The sequence below is a fragment of the Adiantum capillus-veneris genome, chromosome 2, assembly GCF_014529385.1.
Source record: "Adiantum capillus-veneris isolate H3 chromosome 2, ASM1452938v2, whole genome shotgun sequence".
NCBI lineage: Eukaryota > Viridiplantae > Streptophyta > Polypodiopsida > Polypodiales > Pteridaceae > Adiantum > Adiantum capillus-veneris.
The window spans coordinates 89,724,580-89,737,788 of NC_140932.1; the positions used below are offsets into that span (position 1 = coordinate 89,724,580).

The following is a 13,209-nucleotide window of genomic DNA, read 5'->3' on the forward strand; positions in this document are numbered from 1 at the left end:
TATGCCCAATGGCTTGGCTCCCACTGTGAAATCCTGAATGCAGGGGATAAAGCTCGGTTGTGCCATAACGTAATCTACTGTACTGGCCCCATGTCTATGTGGAAAGCATGTGAAACTGGCTGCTCCAGGAAATCGCTGTAAGCCATTAAGTATGGCTAATCCATGTGTCGTCGTCATTTCCATGAGGTATCTCCCATACTCCGTTTGCTCTCTGTCATCTGAGCATCTGTCAAGCCCCAACTCACCCGCATCCAACTCTCGAAGCACCTCATCTGAGGTGTCGTAGAAGACTGTTTGCGAGTTGCCCGTTCGGGCATTGAAGTCCCCTAGGAGAATGATATCACCATCCCTTGAAAACTCCCAAATGTCATCATCCAGGATAGAGAAAGGCGACTGCCCTCTGGATGCGGCATACATTGGTGTACTGGGAGGAAAGTAACATATGGCAATATATAGGAATCGACCTGTGTCAGGTCTCAGTCTCACCCACATATATCTAGCATGATCATCCCTTCGTACAATATGCAGTAATGGTTGTAGTTCCTCTCTGAATAGCACTGCTACTCCTCCTGAACCTCTACTCCCGTGCTCAGATCTCGCATTTGTCCTGTGGGCTGTTTCCCATCTGTATCCCACCACATGTGGCATTACCTGTCCAGGGGCCTGATGAGTCTCTGAGAAGAATACAATATCCTTGTCTTTGAAACTCTCCTCAAATGCACCCACGTCCAACCTCATAGACCCATTACAGTTCCAGGTAGCCATCTTCAGTGTGGTCCCATAGGTCTCGCACCGTCATGCAGTACGCCGCTCTAAAATCACCACCCGTCCATCTCTGTAGAAGGCTATCTTTCCCTTCTCCCTTGCCGCTGTAATCTCTGGCATTACCTCTCATATGTGCGAGCTGTGAGAGGGTCAGGTCATCACCGAGGAAAATACCTGTCTTTTTGACAGTAGGCCTCTTCCTCAAGAATTCCTTCTTCTCTTCCGACGAGGGGAAGCGTAGTATGAGAGCTCTCCCCTTTGAAGACTCTCCTGAGCCATCACTTTTCTTACCTACCCTCCATGCCTTTGTGTGCAAAGGCTTTTCCATCCCCATCATGGATGTAAGGCTTGTGACCTCTTTCTCCACGTTGTTTATGTCCTTGAGACCGGTCACTCTCACATGCAGTGCTCGCATCCGCCTTCTTTGTTCCTCTTCGAGAGTCATGTTAATAAGCGTCGGTGTACAAGGAGTTTCTTGACCTTTCCCTTTCTTGGCGACCTCGATCCATTTTTCAGCCTCGTCCGCCTTTTTCTGTGTCCTTGTTATCATCTCCGCCCATGAAGATGTCTTTGCCACACTCAGCTTCTCTTCCTCTGTGATCATCCTTACCTGTTCCTTAATTTCCTTGATTTCATCAATTACCGAGGGTTGAAATTCGCCTTCCTCTAGTCCATTGCTTACTCTATCAGCAAGCTCCTGTTTGAGGGCTGAGACTTCTTTTTTGAGTACCCGTATCTCGACGTTTGGGTTCTCCTGTTTGACGGTTGATACTTCTTCTTTGAGTGTCTGTATTTCTGCGTTAAGGCTCTCTTTCTCCTTCTTCCACTGTGCGCCTTCATTGATGACCATCTGAAGGAGGTTGGCCTTCTCCTTCCACCATCCTTCCATCTCTGTTTTCCATTCCTTCATTTCCCTCTCCATATGCGCCATCCGCTTATTCGTGAGCATGAAGGTTGCCTTTGCTCGCGGCTTGCAAACAGGTGAGACATTGGCGGCTTCTGTGTCCTGTGCAGGGTCTTCTTCAAGTGAATCCATTCCGGTGAGGCCCAAAGAATCAGAGAGAGAGAGAGAGAGAGAGAGAGAGGGGGGGGGGGGGGGGGGGGTGTTATTTCGCGATAGACAGAGGAGGGGGGAAAAAGAGGGGAGAGAGAGAGAGAGAGAGAGAGAGAGAGAGAGAGAGGAGAGAGAGAGAGAGAGAGAGAGAGAGAGAGAGAGAGAGAGAGAGAGAGAGAGAGAGAGAGAGAGAGAGAGAGAGGAGCGATAGATGGGCTGAGGAGAGGGGTGGGGGGGGCGAGGGACTGCGGGGGTGTAAGTTAAAATTAAATTAAATTAAATTAAATTAAGGGGGGGGGGGGGGGGGGGGGGGGGGGGGGGGGCGCGTAGACTGAGGAGGGGGGGGGGGGGGGGGGGCTCAGCGCGATAGAGAGAGGGAGCGGGGCGGGCAGCGCGAGAGAGAGAGGGGGTGCGAGAGAGAGAGAGAGAGAGAGAGAGAGAGAGAGAGAGAGAGAGAGAGAGAGAGAGAGAGAGAGAGGAGAGAGAGAGAGAGAGAGAGAGAGAGGGAGAGAGATGAAATGAAATGAAATGTTATATTAACGTCTTCAAAAGGCCATAGTGACCTATGAGACCAGAACGTTACAAGGTGGTGGATCTGATACAAAGTCAGAGTAACAAAATAACAACAGTACAAAACAAAGATATATACTATGGGATCCTAGATTGGTCGATGTCAACTAAGCAAAAAACTAAGCAAAAATGGGCGGCTTGCTGGGATAGCTGAATCACAAGAGATCTAGCATCGGTCATTGGCGGATCTCATCAATCTCCTCCATGGTTAGTAGTATGACCGGGCATCGTGCATGCCTGGCCAGCGTGCTCCGAATCTTTTGACGTAGCCTCCGTCGATGCTGTGTAGTCCTCCCCAGTCGTGGGCGCCTGGATTTCCCCAGTTCAATCGCTCGGTCAATCAGTGTGCCTCTGGTGTGAGACGAGGGGGAGCTCTGTTGTGGGAGTGGCTCTTGCGGCTGTCCCGTGTTTGCTTTGAAGAAGTCTGTGATCCGTCTTTGAGACTGGCTAGCCTCGCCATTCATCAGGCTATCTCTGTGTCTGCGCAGCTTGAGCAAGAACAAACCCAGGCATCTCTGATCTTCGTATCTCATGTCTCTTGAGAGTGGTCCAAAACCCTCTCTGAACAAGCAATGGAAGCGGCCTCGTATCTCGTAGTAGACGGGGCAGCGGCATGTATAATGCATCTCTGTCTCAGGCTGTCTCAGGCTCCATGTCACACAAGGGGCATGTCCTGGCCTCTGCTGGTACTCCGCTATATCTCCCAGTCTCAATCCGCAGCTGGTGAGAAGATGTGCGTAACTGGCAAATAGTGCATCGTATTCCATGAGACAGGTGGGTATCCATGTATCTGGGTCTCGTCACAAAACCATCTTCCGTAAGCTGGAGAAGGTGGTCTCTGCAGAAAGCCATCTTCGTGCCCAATTCCTATGCTGGTTGTATCCATGTCCTCCTTGTGTCTAGCTGGGGCAGGTCTTGCGGATGAGCTTGGTGATCTCTGACTGTGTAAGAGTGAGAGATGGTGCATCCAATGAGTACTGGAACGGTGGCAGCCTGTCTATGCTGAACCCATGCGCCTGAAACCATGATGTCATCTCCCCATACCAGCATGTTGTATCTCCTTGTATGGCTAATTGTCGAGAGGACTCAAGTGCTATGCGAGCATATCTATCTCTGGGAAGTTCCCATGTGCGGTTTATGAAGGAGACTGATCTGGTGAGCGCCTCCTCCACTAGTGGGGGGCCGCTAGCTCTGCTCGGATAATGGCCCGTGGTACTGATGCCTTGGCTCTAATGAGCCGCGAGATCATAGAGACGAGAGGTTTCTCCATGTTCCCCATCCATCTGTGCGACCCGGCCTCCCGCGGTGATCCAATGAAGGTCCCCATATCTCAGCTCCATAGAGCAATGCTGAAGCCACCAAAGTGTCAAAGAGCCAGAGCTTCATCTGGGGCTCCTGAAACTGAACGTGCGAACACATCTTCTCTAATCTACCCAGTGCTGCGTGGGCTCTAGTTAGTCTGGTGTTTGCTGTTCTTCTGAGTGAGAATGCAGGTCCGCTAAAAACCACTCCAAGGTAAGTGTAAGCATCTGTGTATTCCACAGTCTCCTGGCCGTATGTGAATGTAGGTGTTGACCTCCTGATCCACTGTGGGGTGGTATTAAACACCATAACCTTGGTTTTACCGAGGTTGACAGACAAACCACTTTCGTGGGCAAACCTATGCAAAGCATTCAGTTGACGTTACATTCCCTCTAGAGATTTGGAGATCAACACTATATCATCAGCATATAACAAAAGTGGAATCCATGTCCCTGCCAACGGTGCACCTCTATCCCCATCGCTCTCAATGTAGTTAGAAACCTCATCCACATACATAGTGAAAAGAGTAGGAGAGAGCGGGCAACCCTGCTTCACCCCAATAGTGGAGTGAACCGGTATAGAAAGTCCCTCAGGGGTGCGTACAATGTACATGCCCTACTACTGATCTGTAGAATGCCATGATCCCCAAATGAGCTCTGTGGGTACTCCCATTTCCTGTAATCTGCACATCAATCTAGCTCTGGGTACTGTGTCAAAAGCTTTGCGGAAGTCCACAAAGCTACAATAGATTCGTCTCCCATGAGATCTGCCTTCCTCGATGATGGCCCTGAGTGTCAAGATATGGTCAAAAGTAGAGAAGCCTCTCCTGAACCCTGCCTGCCCAACTGCACGCATTCCTTCCCTCTCTGCCCATCTACTCAGCTGTTGCTCAAGAATGGATGCATACAACCGTGCTAGTGTGTGTCCAATCATGATAGTGCGATAATTCCCAGGCTCCATGGGGTCTCCCGACTTGAAGATAGGTACGATCGTAGATAGGCTCCAAGTGTCCGGTATGCCCTCACACATGGCACGGTTAAACATAACTGCTAGAAGCTCTGCTAGTAGGTCTTTGGCATGCATGAAATGCTCAACGACTAAGCCATCATGGTCATATGCTCTCCCAGTCCTCATCGTGTCAATAGCTTTCTTCACCATCTCCGGTGAAAAAAGCACATGTGTGTGGGCATGGATCGGGGGGGTTGGGGAGGGGCGGTTGTTCAGGTACTGTGTACAGAGATGATGCGTACTGACCCCAGGTCTCTGTGGAGGAAATAGCAGGGGGGGGGGGAGTGCTCATGAAAGAGCCGCCATGCCTCACGCGAGTCCTGACTCAAGAATAGCTGGTATAGATCCTGCTCGAGTCGAGCCAAAAAAGCCCTGTTCTTCCGCCACACCAGGCGTCGGGAGTCAATCTGTGACTGTCTGTGAGTGACGTCCCCCAAAAGCACCTCCCTCTGAAGTCTGGCTCTAGTCTGGCGGCACTCCTCATCGTACCAGCTGTTCTGAGGCATGCTCCCTGATTGGCGGCTCTGCTCAGGCTGGGTGTGTGGGTATGCCTCTGCTCCTGCATCGTAGTTAGCTCCTCCAGAGGTCGCCCCGGGTCCTCAGTGCATAGGCGTCTGTAGATCCTGTCCATGTATATAGAATCCGTCTCCTGTGTGAAGGCGTAGCGAGTAGGGGCTGCTACCCGTGGCCTGTGTGCTACACTGAACTGGAAGGACATGGTCATCGACACAAGAGCACGATCCACTGCCACCCCAACCGGTCTGGGCCCAACTGTGAGATCCTGGATACTAGAGATGAGATTCGGCTATGCCATGACATAGTCCACTGTGCTGGCTGTATGTCTGTGTGGGAAGCATGTAAAACCTCCCGTAGCAGGAAATCTCTGTAGGCCGTTCACGATGGCCAAATTACAGTTCCAGGCAGCCACTTTGAGTGTGGTCCCATAAGTCTCGCACCGTCATGTGGAGCGCCGCTCTAGTATTACCACTTTTCCATCTCGGTAAAAGGCAGTCTTGCCTTTTCCCCTTGCTGCTCTAATCTCCGGCATTACTTCCTGCATATGAGCGATCTGCCAGAGGGTGAGATCATCCCCGAGAAAGATGCCAGTCTCTCTAAGAGTTAGTCTTTTCTTCAAGGACTTCTTCGCTTCCATGGAGGGAAAACGGAGGATGAGTGCTCTTTCTTTTGAGGTTTCTCCACTGCTTCCGTTTTTCTTTATGCTGCCCACTCTCCATGCCCTTGTGTGCGTCGGCTCATGAACCCCCATCAAGGCTGTGAGTTCTTTTACTTCTTCGTCCACATTGCCTTTGTCTTTAAGACCGCAAATTCTCACATGTAAAGCGCGCACCCGTCTTCTTTGCTCCTCCTCTAGTGTCTGATTAATGATAGTGGGTGTGGACGTGGGCATTATCTCCTTGCCTTTTCCTTTCTTGGCCACCTTGATCCATTTCTCGGCTTCATCCGCCTTCTGTTGAGTTTTGGTAAGAACATCCACCCAAGAAGTTGTCATTTCTTTGTGTTGCTCTTCTCCCTCTTTGATGGCCTGTAGTTGCTCCTTGATCGTGTTGATTTCTTCGATTATTGAGGGTTGCAGTTCGCCCTCTTCCAGTGTGTTTCTTGATCGTGCTTCGACGAGATCTTTCTTGAGTGACGCAATGTCTTCATCTTGAGTCGTCACTCGGTCTTCCAACGTATTATCTTGCTCTTTTGGATCAGCACGCGTCCTTCGAGCATGTTTATTGTGCCCAAGAGATTGCGGTTCATCTTGGTAATGGTCTCCGTCATTTCCTCTTTGCACTTTTGAATGGCATCCTCTAGGGGGTCGGCTTTATCGTTCAGCTTGCTCATGCTTGATCGCCGTGCGAAAAAGAGTCACTAAACGCACTTGTGCACCCACACTAGCAGCGGGCGCAATAGCTGGGTGAGTGGGGGAACGCGAGGAGGTATGGCAAGGGAGGGGCAGCGATAGAGTATGGACGAGAGAGAGAGAGAGAGAGAGAGAGAGAGAGAGAGAGAGAGAGAGAGAGAGAGAGAGAGAGAGAGAGAGAGAGAGAGAGAGAGAGGGAGAGGGGGCGGTGGGGACAGCGCGTGGGGTAAGGGGGGGGGGGGGGGGCAGCGCGATAGAGAGAGGGGGCGGGGGGGGGGGGGGGCCTATTGCGATAGAGAGAGGGAGCGGGGGGGCAGCGCGATAGAGAGAGGGGGCGGGGGGGGGGGGACCTATTGCGATAGAGAGAGGGGGCGGGGGGGGGGGCCTATTGCGATAGAGAGGGAGCGGGGGGGCAGCGCGATAGAGAGGGGGAGCGGGGGGGGCAGCGCGCGGGGGGGGGGGGGGGGGGGGGGGGGGGGGGGGGGGGGGAGGGTGCGAGGCGGGAGAGCGGAGTTGAGGGGGGCTGCGTGTAACAGCGAGAGAGAGAGAGAGAGAGAGAGAGAGAGAGAGAGAGAGAGAGAGAGAGAGAGAGAGAGAGAGAGAGAGAGAGAGAGAGAGAGAGAGAGAGAGAGAGAGATGAAATGAAATGTTATATTAACGTCTTCAAAAGGCCATAATGACCTATGAGACCCGAAAGTTACAAAGTGGTGGATCTGATACAAAGTCAGAGTAACAAATTAACCTAACAATAGTACAAGCGAGAGAGAGAGTTAGGCTGTCCATGCTAATACCAAACTGCATATACAAGCGACCAAGGGTGGTCTGGCATAGATCTCACATGCCCTCAATGGGTAGACCCACGGTACACACAACTGCTACCGCCATCTGCTCCTGCACACAAGACCACTGTGTCTTTTGAATAAGCCCTTGCTTAAGCCCCTGAATCAAAGTCAAACCGATGTAATCAAAATTTAAAGATTGTGCTTAATAGCACATCAACCATTCATTAGATGCTCACAGGTTGTCAATGAATTGTCGTGATGTGTTATATGGCATGGCTGTGTGTATTTTTTAAGCTTGATTGCAATTTTGTCATGTCTCAGACCTGAAATGTTGTATCAGTCATTGACACTCATTATTGCTGACAATATTTACAGGAAGCTTACGAGGAATTCAAACGGCTGCTCTTAGTGCTAATTTATAGCAAGGATGATACTGGCTCTCCGGTTGTGCAGGAGGTAAGGACTATGCTTTTTATTTCTATTAAAAGATCAATATCTTACTTAAAGAGGTTGACGCATGCCTTGTATCAATAAAGTTGGGAAAGAAGACTAATAATAGTCGATCTCAAAAATTGGATAGAGACAAGTAGTCACAAGAAAAGTTTTGTGCACTTGTTATGTTTCATTACCCCTATCCCTGTTTCCTGTTTCTGTTTGTGTGTTTTGCTTTTCTGATGGGGATTTTGCTATGTTTTTCTTGTTTTCTGCAATTTTCCTTGTATCATATGTCTTGTGCGGGTGTATGTGTTTAATTTTCTGTTCTTTGTTTTTTATTTTCATTTGTCTTCTCGTGTTTTTGTGTTGCTGTTTGTATGTCTTTTGTTTTCTGGAGGTATTGTCATGGAGATGGGCGTTGTGTGGGTGGCCGGGTGGTTTGGACCGGCTCTCTCCTTTGGGTTTCATTTTTCAGCTGTTGCCGGTGTTCAAGATCTTCAGTTGTAGCAGCTATAGTGTCACTTGCACATGACAGGTAGTTACAGTTGGTCTTGGGTTCACACTGGGTGGACTCTCGCCTGGGCAGTGACACGTGGCAGAGTAGTGGAGACTATGGCCAGTTCACCGCCACCACAGTTCGGAGATAGACATAGCTGGATTGTGAGGGATATTTTGTTAGCCATTGGTTGCTTTTTACGGTTGTATATATGCTCAGCTGGTTCTAGTCGTCAAATATCATACTTTCTATGAGTCTAGAGTCTTGTGTCTTGTGTTCAGTCTAGCACTGCACATATACACTTTCCGCGCACAGTTGGAGCCTCAACACCCCATTTTACCTGTGAGGCTTGGAGCTGAGTGTGCTGCCAGCCAGAGTCTATACCGATTCCATGAGTCAGTTGAGTTCCATTGAGTTATGAGTCTGCTGTTGTGTCCTTTTGACTTTGCTTGTTCCATTGCTCTACAGTGTATTCATTCTGTTGGAGTGAGGTTTCATGCATATTGCACTAAGGAGCACCCGCAGTAAAGAGCACGCCACACTTTTCCTACTATAGGTGCTCTCATTTTTGGCATGCCTCATGGGACCTCAACTCGAGTCTTACTCCGTGAAGGGTACATGGTTGAGAAGCTAGCGGTTTAGTCTCTCGCACGGCCTAGCCTGTTGGTCTGGATTCGTCTGAGCTAGCCTGGTCTGGTCCACCTTCACCTTCGTCCAGCTTGGTCTAGCGCCCGTGTCTAGCTGGAGTGGTCTAGTCGAGTTTGGTTCGTGGGTCTAGACTGTCCAACAATTTCAAGGGTCTTCATGCCTAGAGCTTGGGGGGCCTGTTGCTACTGCATGGCACATACAAGATAGTCTAAAGATCAACAAGGCCCAATATGGAGCCCCTTGCAATACTATCACAAAAAGCGCCAACCTTTCGTGCCGAATAGAAGTCCTCCACCCCTGCTACCTCTTCCCTCTCAGGTATCGCCCTCAACCAGCTCCTCACTGTCACAAACTGCTGATATGTCAAAGCCCTGAAGAATGGAGCCAACTTACAAATGCCGGCCGAGGGGCCTAAACCCTAAGTGAAGAGGCAGAAGCAGATGAACCCGGATTTTGCGCTGCCTTGCTGATGTGGCAGACTCTACAGAATCCCGTGAATTGCACTGACATGATGACGTGGCATTGTACGAGTTTCCGCGTTTTGCATTGACTGTTGACGTGGCAGTTGTACAGAATTCCGTGATTTACGCTGGCAGCTTTTTGGCATTGCTTTTGGACCATAAGCTTTTGAGTTTGAAGGCTTTTCATGTAAACTGCTTTTCATAGGCCAAGGGCCTTGAAATATGTGCTAAGGGCTCATTCTCTGGCATGCTTCCTGGAGAAGGTGTAGAGTCTGGAGTACCGGCTTGTACAGTGTTGATGCAATATAAAGAAATACCGAAAGGGGCGCCAAGGTTTGGGGCCAATACTCTCTGGGGTGGAATTCTGCCACTTCGTGTCGCGTGTCGTCTCTCTCTCTCTCTCTCTCTCTCTCTCTCTCTCTCTCTCAGTTCAGTTGTTATTGAAAAAAGTCTGTTCAGTCTGTTCTTTCCTATTGACACGTGGTGCGTGTCTTGTGACGGTGGTTTCAGAGCATCAGGCGTGTGCTTTTCTGAAAGCATACCGGTCCTACAAAAGAGTAGACAAAGCTATTGGAATTTTACTTGAAGTTTCTTTGGGCCCCGACCCGGACTTATTAGCCACTCCCACTCTTACTTCATCGCACATCGGGCGCGCTCCCATCTTATTGCTTTGTCTTACACGACATAAGCCATAAAGAACCCAAGACATGGATTCAACAGAATATTTGCAGTTTCTGCTCAACGCACTCCACGACATTCTTTCACGGCATCCTCAACAGAATCTTTCGATGCTGCAAAGTTTTCAACAATTTTTGAACTACATGTAACCCCTTCTGATGCCCCAGGTGATACCTCCTCCTCTACCACCAGAAAGTACGAGAGCTTCCAACTGGCAAACTTCTTAGCCGTCTTTTCCGATCGGGGGAGTTTTCAGGAATATTGTGCAGCCATCTGACCTTGATCCAGTGCAACTGCCTTTGCCATCGCCATTGCCCCCACCTCCACCACCACCACTGCCACCAGGCTACAATGGTTGGAGCCTATATGGATACCCTTATTATCCATACCCGAGATATGCGCCTAACCAACCCAAAGATTTCAAAGACGGCGGCACGACAAATTTTCCACTTTTTCTGGGGTGAAGGATTGTAAGAAAGCATTGCAGTTCCTACAGCAATTCGACAACATCTATGCTTTGGGGAACTATACATAAGAATCCAAGATTTCTCTAGCAGCAGGATTTCTTAAAGATAATGCTATGCAATGGTGGAGTTCAGAATGGAGCCAACTTACAGATGCCAGCCGAGGGGCCTAAACCCTAAGTGAAGAGGCAGAAGCAGATGAACCCGGATTTCGCGTTGCCTTGCTGACGTGGCAGACTATGGAATCCGGTGAATTGGGCTGACATGATGAGGTGGCACTGTACGGATTTCCGCGTTTTGCGTTGACTGTTGACGTGGCAGTTGTACGGAATTCCGTGATTTACGCTGGTAGTTTTTTGGCATTGCTTTTGGACGAGAAGCTTTTGAGTTTGGAGGCTTTTCATGTAAACTGCTTTTCATAGGCGAAAGGGCCTTTAAATATGTGCTAAGGGCTCATTCTTTGGCATGCTTCTTGGAGAAGGTGCACAGTCTCGAGTACCGGCTTGTATAGTGTTGATGCAATATAAAGAAATACTGAAAGGGGCGCCAAGGTTTGGGGCCAATACTCTCTGGGGTGGAATTCCGCCACTCCGTGTCGCGTGTCGTCTCTCTCTCTCTCTCTCAGTTCAATTGTCATTGAAGTGCTAAAAGTCTGTTCAGTTTGTTCTTTTCCATTGGCACGTGGTGCTTGTCTTGTGACACTCACCACACCGGTCAGTACACTTTACACCAATTGTGTTACTACAGGCTCCTGAGAAAGTAGCGATGGAGGAGTTGACAAGCATTCTGTCTAAGGTGAATATAAAGTTTCTGACTCTCAAGGGACTCTCCACATAGGATGCACACGACCACGCTAGGAGATTTGTATCCCGCTGCAGAGGTTGGGGCCTAAACAGAGAAGATGCCTTCCTAGTGCTCGTTTCGTCCACCTTGGATGGCTTAGCAGACAAATGGTACAACCAATTTGCAGAGAACCACTTTATGTCTTGGGCAACACTAAGGCGACAGTTTTGTGAAGCTTACAGACCAGGTGACTTTTAAGAGAAGGTTTTGGATGAGTTGGAAATCTTAGTGCTCCAACCATATGAGACTTTTGTAGAACTCATGACAAGAAGGTCACCAAGCTTCCCAGCAACCTGGGGGATTCATGGTCAAGAAGTAGGTGGAGAAGGCACTTTCCAAGACGTCTAAACATAAGCTACGGGAGACTCTTTGATTTGACGCCACTCTAGAGGAGTTTGTTGCGGCGGCTACGAGGTTAGAGGGAGCAAGGCGGTTATTCAAGGACCCCCCTTAAGTAAAGACCGCCTCAGTTCTCATGGAAAGTGCCTTTTGACCCCTTGATCTCTATTTGCAGGGAACTTGAAGCAATTAAATTACAACGAGCTCTTCAAGAGGAGAGGTGCCTCTCTCTTCGACAAGAAAAGTCCCCACATCAAGAAGCTTTGGATCAAATCAAAAGAGCTAGAAGAGCTCGGGCTTAGCGGGAGTCTAAGCCTATGGTTTGGTGTGACAGGAGAGGGGCACCACGTGCCAACGGAAAAGAACATATTGAACAACTTTAAGCACTTCAAATAACTGAACTGAATTGAAGGAGATAGACGACACACGAGACGGGAGTGGCGGAGTTCCACCCCAAGAAATCCCTCTTAATTTCGTGTCACAATCCGTGTAATGGTAACTATGACTACCGATTCATCTGGAAAAGAGACCAACTTAAAATCTCTTCCATTGAATTTGTCGGAAAAAGGAGTAACCAACCACATAAAGCGGCTCTGAAGACATGTATAAGTCTTCTTTACATGATCCTTTATTCTTCTATTAACTACTTCACAGCTTGGGAAGACATTAGACAAAGGCTATTTGACATAATTGTTGGGATGGCTTGAAATTTAATCGCACTAATCTCATTTCTTTAATTAGGCAGTAGGCCCATACAAATGGGCCTACTGCCGACCAATTGTGTATGGTGCCTGGGATAGGGCGGGCACACACACACACACACGCACACACACACGTAGGTACTACTACATGCTTTGATTAGTAAAAGCATGTCCACCGTTCCCCTAAAAAACAAGCCCTGATCAACTTATGGTTTTCCTGCACCAAGAGCACTCTTTTACTGTCTTACCTTCATTCGAGCCTTATATGGCAAGAACACTGCATATTTCTTTTTTAAAAAAAAGGGGGGTTTTTTTACCCCATTGCGTAGCTAGATTGTTGCTATATATATGGATGCCTCTTATTTTCTTCTCCTCGTGGAAGTATACCCTTGAATGGGCGCATGGTAAAAAGACCTTGAAATGGTTAAACATGGCAATTTAATTCTCCTTTACTCTTCTCGTCCTATCGAGGACCTCTTCACGCCCTTACAGCCCTCTTTCCCTCTCACCTTCTCCCCCTCTGCCGCATTGCTTGCACTAGGGCGTCGCAACCACTTGCACAAAAACCTAGACTATCATAATCTTCACTGAGGCGGCCGCATTTGCTTCACACTTGGTATAGCGCACCGGCAAATCATTCAGATCGTGGTGGGAGTTATTGCTTGGAGCATGTCATGATGCCTCGACCTCGCCAAAACTGCTATAAAGAGGTGAGGGTGCTTTTTGCCCCTCACTTAGCCTTGGTTTTGATTTGTGGAAGTGAATCTGTTGCCGCTTACTAAGTTTACATGGAGCC

The 13,209-nt window shown here is 49.0% G+C and overlaps 1 protein-coding gene across 2 annotated transcripts in view; it reads left to right on the forward strand.

The window, feature by feature from the left end:
• Positions 1-13,209, forward strand: part of LOC147463160 (uncharacterized) — a 127,105-nt gene that overhangs the window by 25,634 nt on the left and 88,262 nt on the right. For both annotated transcript variants that reach the window (XM_086487524.1, XM_086487532.1), the window contains exon 4: positions 7,724-7,804. In XM_086487524.1, coding sequence (XP_086343650.1) covers positions 7,724-7,804 — 81 coding nt within the window. The remainder of the gene's footprint in view (positions 1-7,723; positions 7,805-13,209) is intronic.